A 17,797-nucleotide genomic window follows, 5' to 3' on the forward strand; every position below is an offset into this window, starting at 1 on the left:
GCCACCACACCTGTCACCATGGCAGCTTTTACTAGCATGTACTGAGCCACAGGCTATGATAGGTAGGTGACAGGTTCACCACGGTATCCAGGTACCATGAAGAAAATTCATTATCCCACCACAGGCAATGTTCAGAAGACACCCACTGGTCTGGCGGTAGCCTCAGAATTCCTCCCATCCCCCTCCAAGCTTTCCAACTGCTAAGCTCCAGAGCCCGGAAAGGCCTGCTCTGCTGGGGTGGTAAGTGGCAAAAGGAAAATCCCCAGCCCAAGAAGACTGCCTGTAGTTGCCAGAGGAACCTCTGCCTCATAAACAAGAGTAATGCTCATCAGGTTGGAATGGTTAAGGCTGGCTTGCCAGAAAGACCCAGGAAAAGCCCCAAAGATCAACTTCAGACTTCTAGGCACTCTTGTGTTTGTCTTGAAAGCTTTGGTACCCACCTAGAGCCCAGAGGTATGGCCATCTTCAAGGCCGGTTTCTACAACAGAGATGCCCACCTCACAAGTCCTCACCGAGAATATACTTATGTAACTAAGTCCAAGTGTTTGAACTCTTCATAAACATCAGCCCAGACCCTTGCTTTGGGCCTTTTCTCTGCAGTACCTGTGCACCTTATTAGCTGCTCCAAACTGGTCCATGGCTGGGAAGATACCATTCTTGGCCTAACACAACTGCCTTCTGATAACTGGCAGTCCTAAGCAGTCTACCCCATTGCTACTTTTGGTATTTCTAAAATACAAGTCTGGGAGCTAGAAAAATGGCTCAGCAGTTAAGAGTGTCAGATGTTCTTCCAGAGGATCAGGATTCAATTCCCAGCACCCACATGGATCTGGCAACCATCTGTAACTACAGTTTTCATGGGATCTGACACCCTCTTTTGGCCTCCATGGGTACTGCACACACATTGTGTAGACTTACACGAAGGCAAAACACCCATATACATGTAAATAGCAGTGAACTAAGAAATAAATAAAATGAGGCTGGAGAGATGGCTCAGAGGTTAAAAGCACTGGCTGCTCTTCCAGAGGTCCTGAGTTCAATTCCCAGCAACCACATGGTGGCTCATGGCCATCTATAATGAGATCTGGTGCCCTCTTCTGGTGTGCGGCATACATTTAGGCAGAACACTGTGTGTGTAATATATAATAAATCTTTTTTAAAAAATCAACAAAATGTAAATCTAATCGATTCAAGCCCACCCCAGGTTCCCCATACTGTCATGCCCTTTTCCAAGCCTTCCCTGGCCACCGGTTCTTTCAGCTACTCTTCTCCCACAACCAAGCTCTAACTACCCACCCCAAATCCACACCACATCCTCAAGGCCTGTCCAGCACTGATTGGGCAGGTGGGATCCTACAGGTAGACTGTATCCCATGGCCCCAGACATATAATGTGCCCAGGAAACACTCATGGAACAACCCAGGGAAGTAAGTACAAGCCACAGGTGCTGCCTGCATACGTCTGCAGAGTCCAACCCTGCAGACAGGAAGCAGTGGGAGAAGAGGGCACTTCCCATGTGAACAGGGCCCAGCCTCTGTTCTCCTGACACCAGGTTGGATACTTCCTCTCTTGGCAGGCTTAGTCAGTCTGTGCTAAGTTCGCAGGGCCTGACCACGCACTGAGCAGGTACCTTGATCTTGAGTAGTTCTGCTGCCCTCAAGCAAGTACCCCCTAGAAGAAGAAACAGTCTGCAGGGATAAAGCCCTTGACCATAGTTCAGAGCAATTCAGCAGCTGCAAGATCCAATGGCAGTGCCTGAGCTCACTCTTCGTCCCAAGCCTATACGGATCTGATAGCCTTTGCAAGGGATACACTCAACTCAGCTAGTGGGCAGTTGGCTGCCTCTCAATTGCACTCTTTAAGCCCACAGTGGTACCCAGCTGCCTGGTATATGGATAAGGGTTCCTCCTGGCACAGACTGATACTTCGGGCACTGGGTGAGGGGTAGGCTTGGGCTTAGCAGCTGGCAGTAGCCGCCACATAGTCAACACCAACAACCACATTGGTTCAGAGCCAGGGGAGAGAAGTCCCAGCCTAGGACAATGCCAACACACAGCAAGAGGCCCAAGAACTAAGAAGCAATGGAGGCTCTCTTGGCCTTGAAGTGTCATAGTCTAGGAAGGAGCTGGATACAATGAACAGGGACTTTAATACTTTGAAACAAAGTGCTACAGCAGGTAATAAAGCCAACTGGGGGGTGGCAGTGGGGGGGGGCGAGCCTAACTTCCCAGAAGTGGCCATTGGGCTGAGCAATAGTTCCACGTGATAAAGCTAGGTGAGGGGTTTGAGGGAAAGCAGAGTAACTAGAAAAGCAAAGGGTAGGATGTGGACCACTGAAAGACCTTGGGTTGCCTCATCTATCCCTACCAGGAGACTTAAAGCCAGTGCCCTGCTTGCAGGGTCCCTGAGCAGCATTCAGCAGACCAGGGCTAACCCAATAAATAGGGAAGGGAAGGTATGTGGCCCCCACTTCAAACCCCACTAGGCCCTCAGCTTAGACACTAGGGTGCTCCCTCCTGGCCTCCATCCCTGCTGAAGGCAAAGGAGCAAGCCTGAGCAATAGGTACCCTCTCTTGTCAGCATCACAGTGGTCTAGATCCCCATGGGGAGTACCAGCTACTAAGAGGCATATACCACTTGGCCCAGAGGGAATAGGACAGAGTTCAACTATGGACCAGGAGGCAAGCTGGTATTCCAGCAAGCACTGTAAGTACATCCTCCAGCAATAGCAAACAGCCCTGCTTCAAGGGAGATGGAAGAAGCTGGGGTTTAAGTCCTTTCTTGAAGGCATAGGCAGTGAACAGCAGGTTGGGGTGGGGCAGTGGGTAGACAAAGCAGAAACCTAACCAGCAGAGTCGGTTCCTATCAGCAGTGCTCCTTCCGCCCACCCCTGAAACAAGGTGACCACAGAGCTGAGGGCTGCCAGTTAACGCCGGCAGAATGGGATAAAAGCAGTTTGAGGTCTATATTCAAGAGCTCTTCTAAACCACGGACAGGTGCCAATAGAGTCAAAGCAAAAAGACCACAAGTTTGCAACCACAACTCTCTGAGGACACTAAGGCTAGGTATAGGTTGGACAGTTTCAAGCCCCTTTAGGGAGCCAGCGGGCCCAGAACATCGCCAGGACCTGGGACAAATCGAACATTCCCACAATCCAAACCACTCACCAGAGAGTAGATATAGAGGAGCTATATGCCCTCCCACCCCGTCTTAGTCCCAGGTCTCTTACTGGTGTCTCTCCCTTGCTTACTTCTCTTAAGCTGGTTTACTTCCCAGTTCCTTATATTCCACATACCAAGTCCCTCAGTTCCTGAGACCTGGAGGCAGACTTACTAGCTGGCAAGTCAGGGTTTCCAGGTTCCAACAAAGCAGAGCTCAAAGTCACTCAGGGGCCTCTCAGCCACTCCCAGGAAAACAGGACCTACAGGCAGGCAACATTATTGCTGCCAAGAAGCCACAGCCAACCAGGAGCTCCAAGCAAAGAGCAGGCCTCAGGGAGCAGCCTTGGCTCCACAGAGCCAGATCACCTCAGGTCAGGGCTACTGCCAAGCTACCAGGCAGGCAAAGGCACAGCCAAGGTGGCACATGCCAACAGTGTAGCCAGTTGGCAGCAAAGGCCAGATCCAAGCAGTAGCACTAGGCCTGGAAGAGGCTGGAAGCTTCTTACCAAGGCCACCAGTAGTATGATCTAACTTCAGAGAGTGCCAGGTAAGCCGGTGCCACAGCCAGCCAACTTCTAAGGCCCACCCCTCCCACTCTCCTTCTGCCCTGGGCCCTGTGCACTGCAGAAATCAAACTGACAGTAAGAGACACCCAGAACATGCCATGGATCTGACAGTATGCTGTGGGAGGAGGAAGAGCCCTCGAAACCCAAGTGAGGAGGCAGTGACAAGGCCCCTTGTGTTGAATGCTGCCTCACAGCTCTGTTGTCTGTCTACTTAAAGGAAACTGAAAACTTGGACTTTTACATGAGCCATAGTTTCCTTTGACCACTATGTACACTATGTGTCTACCTCCTAGCAACTCCAAAGTATGGTGCCATGCCTTTAGGATAGAGACCCCTCCTGCACACTTGGCCTGCTACCTTCTCTCCAAGTCTGTTCTTTCATTTCTCTGTGTGCCACTACTCTGCCAGGCTAGGTCAGCACTGTCCATAGTCTCTAACCATGGCTCAAGAGCCATCATTTTAATTAGTAAATTAAGATGACACTTTGTTCCCCTGACCCCCGTAGGATCCCCAAGACTGGAAATAGTTCAGGTCAGGCCACCTTCCATCTTTGTTTTCTCTAGCCCCTCAACTCTTTTCACACCCCAATCCTATCTTGCCCAGACAGACATGCCTTCAAGCTTCTCCTCTACAGGTTCCTCCCCATCTTCAGTTTCTAAGACAGCCATAAAGCATTCCTTCCCCAGGGAAGCCCCCCCTACGGTGATGGCGTGCTTACCATGAGACAGTGAGCTTGGGGTAGGGGGTGAGAAGAATTAGAGGCCAGGGAAGACAAAGATGGACAGATGTCTGAACAAAAACATTTAGCCCGCTGGTCTGCCAGGGTCCACTGGAACTCACAAGGACCTGCCCCAGATTAGCTTGGCCTACCAGGCATACTGCCACCACCTAACTGGAAGCCTGAGGAACAGGACTGCCCAGTCCCGCTCACCTCTGAAGCCAGTTGGAAGGGAGTCTCAGTCAAGGACTGAGCTGTCTGCTAGCTTCTTCCTACCTTTCCAATTACTCAGCACACAGCCTCCCTGTTGTGAGCAGGGCAATAAATGCCTTATGCAACTTGGGGATCCTCTCTGCTTCCCACTCCATCTCCACTCTGCTTTCTCAGAGGCCCATATCAAGCTATCCCAGAACATGCCTTGCACAAGGGTGAACCCATTGGCATCCTACAGCTCTTTTCAATGAAGGAGGATGAGAGACTGAGGGATGGAACCCTGGCCAAATGTGTGGCTTAGGTAAGGACCGACCGAGCCCCCTGTCTGCCCCGGGGGCCAGACTCAAGGCCTGGGTACAAGGCTTCCAGATGTAGAATCCCAAAGGCTCCTTTGAGTACACTACATGATGAGCACATGGCTATGCACACAGACAGCAGACAGGCTCTATTTACAAAAATAAAACCCCACTGAAGGCCCACTGAGGACTCCAAGCTGGCCAAGAAAAAAGGACAAGGGTCGTAGGGAGGCCCTCTCCAAGTCACAGTCAGCTTCTCAGTCAGCCTGGCACTCAAGTACAGAGCAAGAGGTGGCCTTGCAAGAGATCTTTCTTCTCCTCCTGCCTCACCCACTTTGTTCATGCAAAGAGAAGGACTGAAGCACAGGGGACAGAAGTAAGAGCTAGACTATGGTCTGTCCAACTGGGTGATTTATCCCTCCTTCCCTTCTATGAAGTAACTCTGGCAAGTCACTTCTTCCACACTTAGCCCACTGGCTAAAAAAACAGTATCTATGTCTCTTCTCCATCCTCTGAAGTAAGTCAGTGTTCCCTTGCACTCATCTGCCCTGACACAGCTACCACAAGCATGTGGCAAGTCAAAGGACCAATGCTGTTGAGAAGCAGGGCCCCTGGGAGGTTTGGTCTTCTTCTGACCTGAAGGCCCCTTGGACACACTAGCCTCTGCCAGACTCACCACACTTGGAACGTCTGTATCCTCCTGGACACCCTCCAGACCTGAAAGTCCTGCCAGGTACTACTTGGGATCATCTTCCTGGAAGGCCTCAGGCAAGGACACGTGGCCACCGCCCACAGTACCCCAGTGACTTCCTGTGCCTACTACAGACACACAGTGATTACTTCAGCACCTCCCTGACTTCAGTCTTGAGGACTCTCTACCTTGAGCTTCACAAAACCCAGTTCGGTGCCTCTAGACCACCAAGGCAGGGCTCTGAATTAGACCGGCTGCAACCAAGTTCTAGCTCTGCTACTCTCTAGCAGGGTGGCATAGGTTCGGTCACTTAATCTTTCCTGGCCCAGTATCCTCACCCACAAGTAGGGCAGATGGTCAGGTATTTGGGTAGCCCAGCAAGTTCCTGCCATCAGCAAGTACAAAACTGGAGAAAAAGATTTTCTCCACTGCTATTTCCCACCTGGTAGCTCCCCAGCTTGTGGTTTTTACCACTCTGGCCTCAGTGCCTCTCCAGATGGCTAAGAGGATTGATGAAGATACCCTGTGCAAAACACTCAGCACTATGACTCGCACAGTCTGGGCACTAAGATTCTGGTGGCTCTGTGAACTGCTGCTCCTAAGGCACTGTCAGAAGACAAGGCTAAGAAACAGCCCCAGGAATCACCTGTTCCACCTGTTCCAATTGGATCAGATGGAGCTGAGCTGTTGCCATGGCACTCAACACACTGAAAAACACCAGCTAGGAAAGCAGGCGTTGCAGGGGTGGGGCCTAAAGCTGCTGTCAGTCTGACACCGCCCATACTGCCAATAGCACATCTGCCATCCAGAGGTCCCTAGCGTTGGGAAGACATTCTGTCATGTCTAGGCCCAGGTTCTAAGCAGGTCTAGTCACCTCAGTCCCTACTCCAACTTATAAACAACAAGGTCATAGTAGTAGAGAGATGGTCAAGGCTCCTGGGCTACAAGAGCAATGTGGGAGGGGTGCGGGCAGAGGGAACACCAACCTAGGAACCCCCATCTCTTGGGTTAAATAAAGACCACAGAAGCCAAAGCCGTAGCCTTGGCTGTCCTGGACTCACTTTGTAGACCAGGCTGGCCTCGAGCTCACAGCGATCTGCCTGCCTCTGCCTCCCTAGAGTGCTGGGATTAAAGGTGTGTGCCACCACGCCTGGGGCCAAAGCCGCTTTTAAGAGGCTCGGGTTCCAACATCACTGCTCTCTGCAGCCACATCTGCCCAGCAGTACCCAGGTGCCTCAATGCCAGCTCCTTTCTCTTTATTACTCCTGCCCCCAAAGGAGGCTTTATCCAGGATGAGAACCCGGGAAGGCTGCCTGGGCTCAGCTGGGTTCAGAGAACCTGTGGCTTCTTGCCAGGAGGAAGAAGGAAAAACAGAGGTGAAATCCAGAATATGTATGCTAAGTAAGTCCTGGAACTTTCCAGACTTTCCAGGACGTGGGGGCAAGTCAGGGCAAGGGAAAAGCTGACAGGTACGGTCACAGTTGCTGGCTAAGGGTCTAGATGAACAGGTGAACCAGCAGCCTGGGCTGGGTCCTGTGTTCAATCCCAGGCCCCAAACACCTCTGCTGAGTAAGGGGAGGGGGTGCACCCCATGACCTGGGGTTAGGGGGGCTAGAGCCTGGGCCCCTTACAATACAGCAATAGTACTGCTGTAGCGACTCCCCTGGCCAGACATGGTACACTCTTCATTCCGACTCAAAACCGAAAGGTGGGTATTACTTCCCCCTTTTTACAAAAGAGGACACTGAGGCTCAACGGCACAAGGTAGCAGTTAGAGCCACTCTGAGCCTGTTTCCTCCTCCGTAAAAATGGCCCCCCAGGGGTCTCCTCTACTCCTGCTCCACAGCACAGTCAAGGGGTTGAGCAATGGTAGTAAAAGTGCGCAGGGCACCAATAATTGCTAGCTCTTGAGATCAGGGAGCCTGGGTAATTCACCCAAAGCCACTTAGCCTAAAAGCAGCTGACTCCGGGGTGGAGGTGGGCCATCGCTAAGCACAGCCCTCTGACCCTGTGCTTCACAGGCAAGGGATTGCAGCCACCCCCACCTCAAAGGGCAGCCCTTTCCAAATTCCTCAGATAAGCAGCACCGGAGGCCCAGCACACAGAACAGGCAGGCACCGCACTCTATCTATCCACAGGTTCCAAAATCTCAACCAGGCCACAGAGCTTGTCATCTCCCAACAGGCCATGTTTGGTTGACAACTGCCTCTGTCAAAGTCCCTGGCAACCCATTTACTTCCTCTTTCTGGGGCTCATTATCCCAATCTGTAAAACACACCTCTGCGAATCGCAGAACAGTGAGGCACTTCTTGCAGCTAACTAGGCCCACAAACCTAAGGAGCAAAGGACAGATTAGGTAAGAGGGGCAAGCATCCCAGGCCCTGAGCCAGGGGCCTGTCTACCGCAACTTCTCTCTATACAACTCTGATGGAGAAACCTGTATTAGGTGCAGAAGGGGAAACAGGAACCCAGAAAGAGGCCGAACTTGAGCCCCCATCTCCCATCAGTTGGACTCTAAGGACCTCTGCAGGCAGACCAGGGCTGTGTGACCCCCATGAGCTCAGTGCGCAAAGGGCATACTGGGAACTCAGAATCTCAGTAGCAATAAACTGGGAAGCCGGACCTACCAGGATGATGAGCAACACAAAACCAAACTCCAGGGCTTTTTTTCACAGAGGAAAGCAGTCTCCCTGACAGGGCCATTTGCAATGCAAAGCAGCCCAGCTTCAGCCAGAGGAGGGCAGTCACTCAAGAGGGGGCTGGGCAACCCCAAATCCAGCCACCACCCTCAATCAAATCCAGGGAGTGCCTGAGACTGGGCTTTCCCAGCCAAAGGGAGACTGCCAGAGAACCTGTGGCTGGCCCAAGCTCTCAATCATATGACAGCCACAAGAGCCAGCTTGGTGGCAAGGTGGCTGGGACACCCCTTTAGGTGCAAATCTCACACAGCTCTCTCCATGCAAGTTTGCAAAACCGGTGACTTGGGGAATGCGTGCAGGGCCCTGAGGGGTTTCTAACTGGTCACCTGCAGACAAGTGCCTGGCACCCTGCCAGCTCACTCGGACCCAAGACTTCCCCCAGCCGAGCCCCTCAGCCAGTCCCCAGCAGAGGCTTCCTCCCTTCTAAGCGGCTAGACCTCACTCAACAGCACCCCTCACCCTTCCCCGCAAACGCGATAGCCTCAATGCCTACCTGGAGGACAAGCTGACAAAATCCCCGCCATCCAGCAGCCGGACCTTGCAAAAGAGGACCCCGTTCACGAAGGGGACCGCTGTCAGCTCCTCCAGAGTGAAAGTGGTTTGGAATTTGAATTTCTTCTTCTTCATCAAAAAAGCCATGAGCGAGTTCCCTGAGTATGAAGCCCGCAGGGCCAAAAAAAAAAAAAAAAAAAAAAAAGAGAGAGAGACAAATAAAAAATAAAAAAAGAGGGGGGATCCTAGAAATCCTCAGGATTCCTTCCCCGACAATACAATCCCCTCCTCAAAAACACCAGAACTGGATCCAGTCCAGATGGCGGCAGAGGCTGCGGGGCAGGAGAGGATCGAAGTCCGGAGCCCTGGCCGGGTCTGAGCGATCAGTCCCGTGGGCCGGTTGCTTTCACGCTCGGGGGGCCCGGGCTCCACCGGCATGTAAACAGCGAGGCGCGGCCCCGGCGGCGGGGGCAGGCGTGGAGGGCGGCTCGCGAGCTGGCAGCAGCATCCCCAGCCGCGGGGCCCGGCGGACCGGTGAGACTGAGACGGCCGGGCGAGCCGCGGGAGGCCCAAGCTGCGGCCCCGCCTCCGCCCCGCTGGCGGCCAGGGGAGGCGCCCAGGCGACGCACACGCCTCCGCACCTGGCGCACCGGGGCCTGCGCAGGTGAGGCGGCGGGAAGCGGAAGCCACTCAGTGACCGCCGGGGCTCCGGGGGGACTGCTCCGAGAAGCGCTGCCGGCCGGGGGACCTGTGCTGGTCGGCCTCCGTCTCAGTCCTGAGAATCACACCGCGCCTGCCCCGACGGAGTTGTGAGGCGCCTTCCGACCCGGCCGGGTGGCTTCTGCCTCGTTCAGCTCCCCAGGAGCACAGCGGCGCCGTCGCCCGCACCTCCGGACGCAGCCGGCTGAGCCCGACGCAGCTCGGCGCTGCTCGGAGAATGCCGAAGCCCCAGCGGGACCGCCCGCGGAGCCACGGCCGAGCGCGGCAGGGGGCGGGGCGCTCGAGGTTCACAGCCAGCCTGCGATTGGACGGCCCGACTGTACGAATGCGGACTTTTATTGGCTGGCGGTGGCGTTGGGCGGGGCTCGCGGAGGCAGAGCCGGTTCAGGGCGCTTGGATTGGAGTGCTCGAGTAGCTGGACCCGCCTCCATGAAAGCGGTGGGAGGGGGGGTAGGGGACCTAGAGGGGGGCCGGAGAGGCGGTGGGAGGTCGCGGGGTGGGCGGCCGGCGCTGGCAAGAACCGGAGAGGAGCGCGAGCCCAAGAAAGGGAGAAACAATGACTAGGAGAAGCAATCTGGAAACTAGGGCTGGACCGGCCTGCCCGGTCCCGCCAAGACCTGAGCTCGATGAGCACTGCAGCAGGCTGAGGAGGTAGTGAGCCTCTCCCGCCCCCCATTTCTCAGGAAAACGACTCTCGCAGGGGGTGTCCCAAGAAAGCAGAGCTTTCTCGCTTTCTCTGAATGTGACAAGCGTCTGCCCTGGCGTTGTCGCTCGTGAAGATCCTGTGGAGCCCTGCAGCCTTGTGACCCAGCTTGCCTCCGTTCCAGGCCGTTATCTAAGGCTTTTGTTCTTTGGTTTCTTGGATAAGTTACGGCAGAGGACACTTTGGGGAGCCTCGTACTCTCCAGCCGTCGGCATTTTGTAATTCTTTTTTTTTTTTTTTTTTATCCGGCTCGCCAGTGTTTTAGGGGCTCGGGCGGTGAGTCAGGCAGGCCCCTCAGTAAGAGGACTGGATGATCACAGAGGGAGCTGCAGCCCGCTGAAGAGCTCAAGTAGACGGATATACAGGAGGCATGTAGCTTTTGGATTGGGAAGGCAACTCAAAAGGGTTCAGACACAAAGCAGTCCAAACATCAGGGGACACGCAGTGGCAGCCACCAGAGGCCTGCTGGCCAGGCAGCAGGGTACTCACACGGTTTTGAGCACCCCTGGACGTATTCTAATTTGAGAGAAAAGGAGATCAGGCTAGACTCTGGCACAGTCTTGCAGACCAGAGCAAAGAGAGCCGTCGCCTGGTGGTGGTGCTTTTTTGTTTTGTTTTGTTTTTTGAGACAGGGTTTCTCAGGTTAATACCCTTGGCTGTCCTGGAATTCTCTTTGAAGACCAGGCTGGCCTCAAACTCAGAGATTCACCTGCCTTTGCCTCCTGAGTGCTGGGATTAAAGGCGTGCACCACCACAACCTAGTTTTTTGAGCTAGATAATGACTTGCTTGTTCTGGCCTCAGGTTATTTAGAGGAAAGAAAATGGGGAATGGGTGACTGAGAGGCCAGTTTTGATCCAGGCAGGAGATAAGGCCTGCAAGACTTCACTGTGGAAGATTAAGGAGAGTTTTGGGCTGGTTGGGATTCACTGATACCGTGTCTGGACATGTAAATGAAGACTTTGATGTCTGAGCTTGCATCTCAGTAGCGTGGGTGGCAATCTGTACCTCTCACAGGGTCTGTGTAGCCTTCACTGTCCTCGACTCCTTTGTAGACCAGGCTGGCCTCGAACTCACAGCAATCCGCCTGCCTTTGCCTCCCAAATGCTTGGATTAAAGGTGTGTCCCACCGCCACCGCCACCAGGCCTAACCTGTACCTCTCTTAATTGTCCCATAATATATGTAGAAGACACAGGCAGATTGGAGGAAAAAATGCACTAATCTAGTCCTCCCTGATATAGCTGGGCATATCTTTTTACAGGTGGGGAAGTAGAGGTTTTGTCCTCTTAAAAATAAATTACAGAGCTGGGCGTGGTGGTGCACACCTTTAATCCCAGCACTCGGAGGCAGAGGCAGGCAGATCTCTGTGAGTTCAAGGACAGCCTGGCCTGCAAAGGGAGTCCGGGACAGCCAAGACTACACAGAGAAACCCTGTCTCAGAAAACCAAAAATAAATAAATAAATTACATTTTTTATGTGAATAGGTACATGTCACACAGAGTGGTGGAGGACATGGAGAATAACTTGTGTTCTCTGCTTCTACCATGTGGGTCATAGAGAGTGAACTCAGGTTATCAAACTTGACAGCAAGCTCCTTTACCTGTTGAGTCTTCTTGATGGTTCTCCCCCACCCCCACCCCCCGAGACAGGGTTCCTCTGTGTAGCCTTGGCCATCCCGGACTCACTTTGTAGACCAGGCTGGCCTCGAACTCACAGCGATCCGCCTGCCTCTGCCTCTGCCTCCCGAGTGCTTGGATTAAAGGTGTGCACCACCACGCCCAGCTCTTTTTTTTTTTTTTTTTAAACATGGTATCTCCACGTCTGTAGCCCTGGTTGGCTAGAGGTGACCCTCTTGCCTTTATTGATTAAGCCCTAAGATTACAGGCTTGTGCTTCCACACCAGACTTGGCCTAGAGGGTTTCAATTCCTTGCCTGGACTCTCAACCTTTACCTCTAGACCTGCTCCATCAGGGAAGAGCCTGTGGCCTTTAAAGAGATATGGGAGAAGTCAACCAAGGATGTCAGGAGGCCTAACTGCGTCCTCAGTTTCAACTGTGTGTAATCTCAGGCAACTCCAACCAAAAGTAAAGTCTGCTTTGCCACCAGCCTTGGCTCCATTCGGCTCTGTGCAACCGAAAGACCCAGGAACTGTCTATTCTTTCTTACTTCCCAGATGGTACAAAAAGTGTGCTACCAGAACAGGATGCAAAAATTCATGTGGTAAACTCTAGTTAGAATGCTGGCTATGGCTCAGGGACAGCCTGGTCTACAGATCAGGTTCCAGGACAGCCAGGAGCTTAGTTGGGGGCACTGAGGCTTAGGATGTACAGGTGGCAGTGGGAGTGTCCCATGTGATATAGTGAGGACTGCTTTCTTTAGAGCCAGCAGTACCAAGCTCAAAATCTAGCCAGCATACCATTGGCAGTTTCTGGCACAGAAGCTTGGGTGAAGCTTTGCATGCACAGAAAAGATCGTGGAAGAGCTTCTTCCAGGAGAGATTAGGCTTACTGCCTGTACTCAATACTCCAGTAAAGGGGCTGGAGAGATGGCTCAGTGGTTAAGAGCACTGGCTGCTCTTCCAAAGGACTTGGGTTCAATTCCGAGCATCCACATGGCTGTTCATAACTGTAACCCCAGTCCCAGGGGATCAGACACCCTCACATACAAATACAAGCTGGCAAAACACCAATATACATAAAATAAAAATAAAGGGAGCCAGGCATGGTGGTGCATGCCTTTAATCCCAGCACTTAGAGGAGAGGCAGGTGGATCGCTGTGAATTCGAGGCCGGCCTGGTTGACAAAGTGAGTCTAGGACAACCAAGGCTACACAGAGAAGCCCTGTCTTGAAAAAATAAGTAAATCATTTTTCAAAAGTCTTTGAAAGAACACTCCAGTAAAAGAAACAAGAATGAAAAGTAGGTTTATTCCATGTGGTCATATTGGGGAAAGGAACAAGTAAACGCAATGACATCCCAAAGTCACTGGGCTACTGATGGGAGGTTTAGGTTTAAATAGAGGGCAAGCAGTATGGGAGTACCATCATCACGTCACTCCTGCCAAGTGTGGTGACACATGCCTGTAATCCCAGGACCCAGGAAACTGAAGCTACAGAATTCCCAGCAAGGCCAAGCTTATCTCAAAAAGAAAGTGGGAGCTGGGCAAGGAGTCAGAGGCAGGCAGATTGCTGTGAGTTCAAGGCCAGCCTGGTCTACAAAGGGAGTCTAGGATAGCCAGGGCTACAGAGGGAAATCCTGTCTTGAAAATAAAAAAGTAGGCAGGGGAAGAAAGGAACTTCAAAGGAGACACCTTAAACTTTTTCACCTCTAATTGCCCATTTCTTCCCTTGCAACTTTTCTAGAATGTTGTGCCTATGAAAGACTCAGGAAGCCAGGTGTGATGGTGCACGCCTTTAATCCCAGCACTCAGGGAGTCAGAAGCAGGCAGATCTCTGTGAGTTTGAGGCCAGCCTGGTCTGCAAAGCAAGTCCAGGACAGCCATGGCTACACAGAGAAACCCTGTTCCAAGGGGTGGGGTGGGGTGGGGGGAGACTCAGGAGTAGAGAGACGAGAGGGTCTGAGCAAGTATCTGTGGCATCTCCTGCCAGCAGCCTATTCCTTCAGTGCCCCAGCTCCCAACCCTTTACTGCCCTGCCTTGCTGAGGCCTTAATTAGATGAATAAGGGACCTAACTGATGCCAAGCAGGACCAGTTCAGACTGATAGTCTTGGGGGAAAGATCTAGGGAGATAGTCTGAGCTGGAGGTTCTGATTCAGGCATGGCTAAGGGGTACCTCGGAGGTGTCATCTCAGCTGAGACCTTCAGTAATTCAGGAGACCCAGCCACACACGGTTGCACTAGGGGCAGAGGCAAAAGTTTGCATATTTAGGGGACTCTATGTGACTTCTGTCATCCCAGCACACAGATGGCAAGAGCGTTGCCACAAGTTGGAGGTCATCTTCATCTCCGTAGCAATTTCCAGGCTGGCAGGGCTAAGTCGTAAGCCACAGACAGGAGGCTGAAGCCAGTCCTATGGGTAGAGACAGAATGACGGGAAGAGAAAGGGAACACACATCACAGGGAGCGCTGGTAGGTAGGTCCTGCAGCGTTGTGTTACTGCTCACTCAGAGCTGTGCGGGCAAGGGCTGGAGAGGGGACTTAGCAGTAGAAGCGGTTGCTGTATGTAAGCCTGCCAGCCTGAGTTTGGTCCCCAGAATCCATCATGGAGAAACAAAACTGACTCCTGAAAGTTGTCCTATTTCGTGTTTAAAAGGAAAGCCACAAGTATCAAGCTGCCGATCATTGGAACTGCCTGGAAGAAGAAGACGGGAAAGAGAGAAAATGTCATGCTTAGCCTGACATGGAGGCCAGCTGTGTGGCCTACAGGCAGCCACAGGGTGGCTAGGGGAGCTTTAGACAAGCAGTGAAGGCCCCTGTGGTAGGAAAAGCATGCTTAGAAAACGGATAATAAGGTGGAGCCTGGTGGCGCACGCCTTTAGTCCCAGCACTCGGGAGGTAGAAACATGCGATCGCTGTGAGTTCGAGGCCAGCCTTGTCTACAAAGCGGGCCCAGGACAGCCAAGGCTATATACATAAAGAAACCCTGTCTCAGAAAAAATAAAAAACAAAACAGCTGCATGGCTGTGCCTCTAAAAGTGACTATCAAATACAACTTTTATTTATTTATTTATTTTTGTTCGTGTGCTTTGTCTACATGTACATCTGTGTACCACATTCATGTCTGGTGCCTGAGGAGGCCAGAGAGCCTGTCAGATCTCCTGAAATGGAAACGACAGATGTGGGTGCTAAGAAGTAAACCCAGGTCCTCAGGAAGAACAGCCAGTGCTCTTGACCACTGAGCCATCTCTCCAGCCCCCCAGAGAGTTTGCTACCTGTGGAGTAGCCTCAGTGTTTTTTTGTTTGATCGGATGCCGTCCGCAGTGTTCTTGATTAGAGTCAAGTGACAGTTAGCAGCAAGGGTTCAAGCATAGCAAAGACGTGGAGGAGAATGAAGACATTGTGTGTGACCACAGCCTTCAGATCAGAAGAGCAAGGAGAGAAAGCAGGGCGCCACAGAGAACCTTCCTCTTCTGTGCTGGGAGGGTTTTGTTGTTGTTGTTGTTGGTTTTTTTTTTTTTTTTTTTTTTTTTTTTTTTTTTGGTCAACTTGACACAAGCTAGCGTCACCTGAGAAGAGAGGAAGAGAGGCCCTCACTTGGGAAAAATGCCTCCACCTGATTGGCCTGTAGCCAAGTCTGTAGGAGTTTTTTCTTGATTGCCCATTGAGGGGCAGTGTCACCCCTGGGCAGGTGGTGCTGCTTGTAGAAGGAAGCAGGTTGAGGAAGCCCCGGGGTGCAAGCCAGGAAGCAGCTCTCCTCAATGGCCTTTGCCCCAGGTTCCTGTTCTGCTCAAGTTGCTGCCATGGCAGTGCCCAGTGGTAGAGAGTAAGCCAATTAAGCCCTTTTCCTGCCCAGATTGCTTTTGGTTATGGTCTTTATCACAGCAACAGAAAGCAAACTGACACACCATCTCCTGCTATGGCAATACTCTGTGGCCCTGTTGTCCGCTCTGGCCCATTGTAGCAGGAGCCGCAGAGTCAAGCCCACCAGGTTCTTTTATCTAGTTCAAAGCCTGCCACATAACACGTTTCAAAACTGTTTGAGCCGGGTGTGGTGGTGCTGCACGCCTTTAATCTCAGCACTCGGGAGGCAGAGACAGAATCTCTGTGAGTTTGAGGCCAGCCTGATCTACAAAGAGAGCCCAGTACATCCAGGGCTACACAGAGAAACCCTGTCTCAAAAAAAAAAAAAAAAAAAAATCCCACCCCACCCCCCCAAAAAAAACTGACCAAATGTATCTGTATGTGGAGATATAGGGGAATGGCTACATAGTGGACAGATACATGAGTGGGTACGTGCATGGATGAGTGTGTGAACGGGTGGGGGTGTTGGATGAAGGACTGATTGCGCATCCACTCCTCAAGATAACCATTGACTGGGCTAAAGACATTGCTCAGTGGATAAAAGTGCTCACTGTACATACCTGATAACCTGTTTCAGTACCAGACCCCACTGTGGTAGGGGAGACACATTCTTGAAAGCTGTCCTCTGAAATCCACAAGTACACCATGATATGCACACTCCTACACACACACACACACACACACACACACACACACGCACACACACAAGTTTTTTTAAATTTAATTCAATGTGTAGCAGGTCGAGGCCCCACACACCTGTAATCCCAGCACTCGGGAGGCAGAGGCAGGCAGATCTCTGAGTTCAAGGCCAGCCTGGTCTACAAAGTGAATCTAGGACACAGAGAAATCCTGTCTTGAAAAAACCAAAAAAAAAACAAAGCAACAACAACAACAACAAAACAATTCAATATGTATAGTTCTAGTCACTGCAGAGGCTAAAGCAGGAAATTGCTCCAACTAAGGTTCCATGCCAGCCTAGCCAACAAACAGGACCCCATATCAAAACTTTTTTCATGCAGAATTCCTCTTGTTTGAGAAAAGGGTCTCACTATAGCCCTGGTTGGCCTTGTATTTGCTGTACTTATACAGAGTGTCCTCAAACTCATAGCAGTCCTCCTGCCTCAGCATCCAAAGTGCTGGGATTATAAGCATGTGTTATAACACCCAGCTCTCGTCCTTTTCACAAATGACCCAACTGTAATACTTCCGTGTGCATGGGGAAAATAGGTACACAAACCAGCCTGACCTACCCATGTAATGAGTTCCAGGCCTGCCAGCACTACAGAGTGAGACTGCCTACCAACACGCAAGACAGCCCTGCATGCTGTGTATTATGGGGAGATCCTGGAAGGAAGAGAGATGCCCCCAGGACAAGGACTGCGTGTCCCCCCTACTCCATCCTGGATGTCCTATAAGGCAGGTGGCATCAATGGGCTCCTGAGAGGCTGCCAAGGCCGATATGTGCTAGGGTGGAAGGTGACCACAGTTCTCACAGAACAATGTGTAAAGGGCAAGCTTGGTTTTGTGAAGGAAAATAAGAGCTGTTTATGTAGGCATAGAAAAGATAATTGGGAGGGATACACCCGAAAGGGTTGTTTGCAGAAGCTTCCATCTGAGAGGCTTTGGGAAGACATTGGTTTGAGTGATCCCAGCTCTTCTGGGTCGGGGTGTGGTGCAGCAGTAAAGCATTACCTAGCATTTACAAAGCATGTGGAAGCTGAGCTCCAGCACCACACGCACCACGCACGCACCCACGCACGCACGCACCCACGCACGCACGCACGCACAAAGTACATTAAGAAAAAACGCTTCGAGCCGGGCGTGGTGGCACATGCCTTTAATCCCAGCACTCGGGAGGCAGTGGCAGGAGGGTTGCTGTGAGTTCGAGGCCAGCCTGGTCTACAAAGTGAGTCCAGGACAGTCAAGGCTACACAGAGAAACCCTGTCTCGAAAAATAAAAAAAAAAAAAAAAGAAAAAGAAAAAGAAAAAATGCTTCAGGCCTTTGTTTACTTTTTATGATAGAATGAGTTAGGCGTGTTGCTGTTTATTTGAGACGCTA

At 51.9% G+C, this 17,797-nt stretch overlaps 1 protein-coding gene across 1 annotated transcript in view; it reads right to left on the bottom strand.

The window, feature by feature from the left end:
* Eeig1 (estrogen-induced osteoclastogenesis regulator 1) overlaps positions 1-9,801 on the bottom strand; it is a 30,430-nt gene extending 20,629 nt beyond the window's left edge. Inside the window, exon 1 of the mRNA XM_051166907.1 lies at positions 8,838-9,801. Coding sequence (XP_051022864.1) covers positions 8,838-8,983 — 146 coding nt within the window. The 5' untranslated portion in view covers positions 8,984-9,801. The remainder of the gene's footprint in view (positions 1-8,837) is intronic.
* Positions 9,802-17,797: the final 7,996 nt, after the last annotated feature.

The sequence above is a fragment of the Acomys russatus genome, chromosome 24, assembly GCF_903995435.1.
Source record: "Acomys russatus chromosome 24, mAcoRus1.1, whole genome shotgun sequence".
NCBI classification, from domain to species: Eukaryota; Metazoa; Chordata; class Mammalia; order Rodentia; family Muridae; genus Acomys; species Acomys russatus.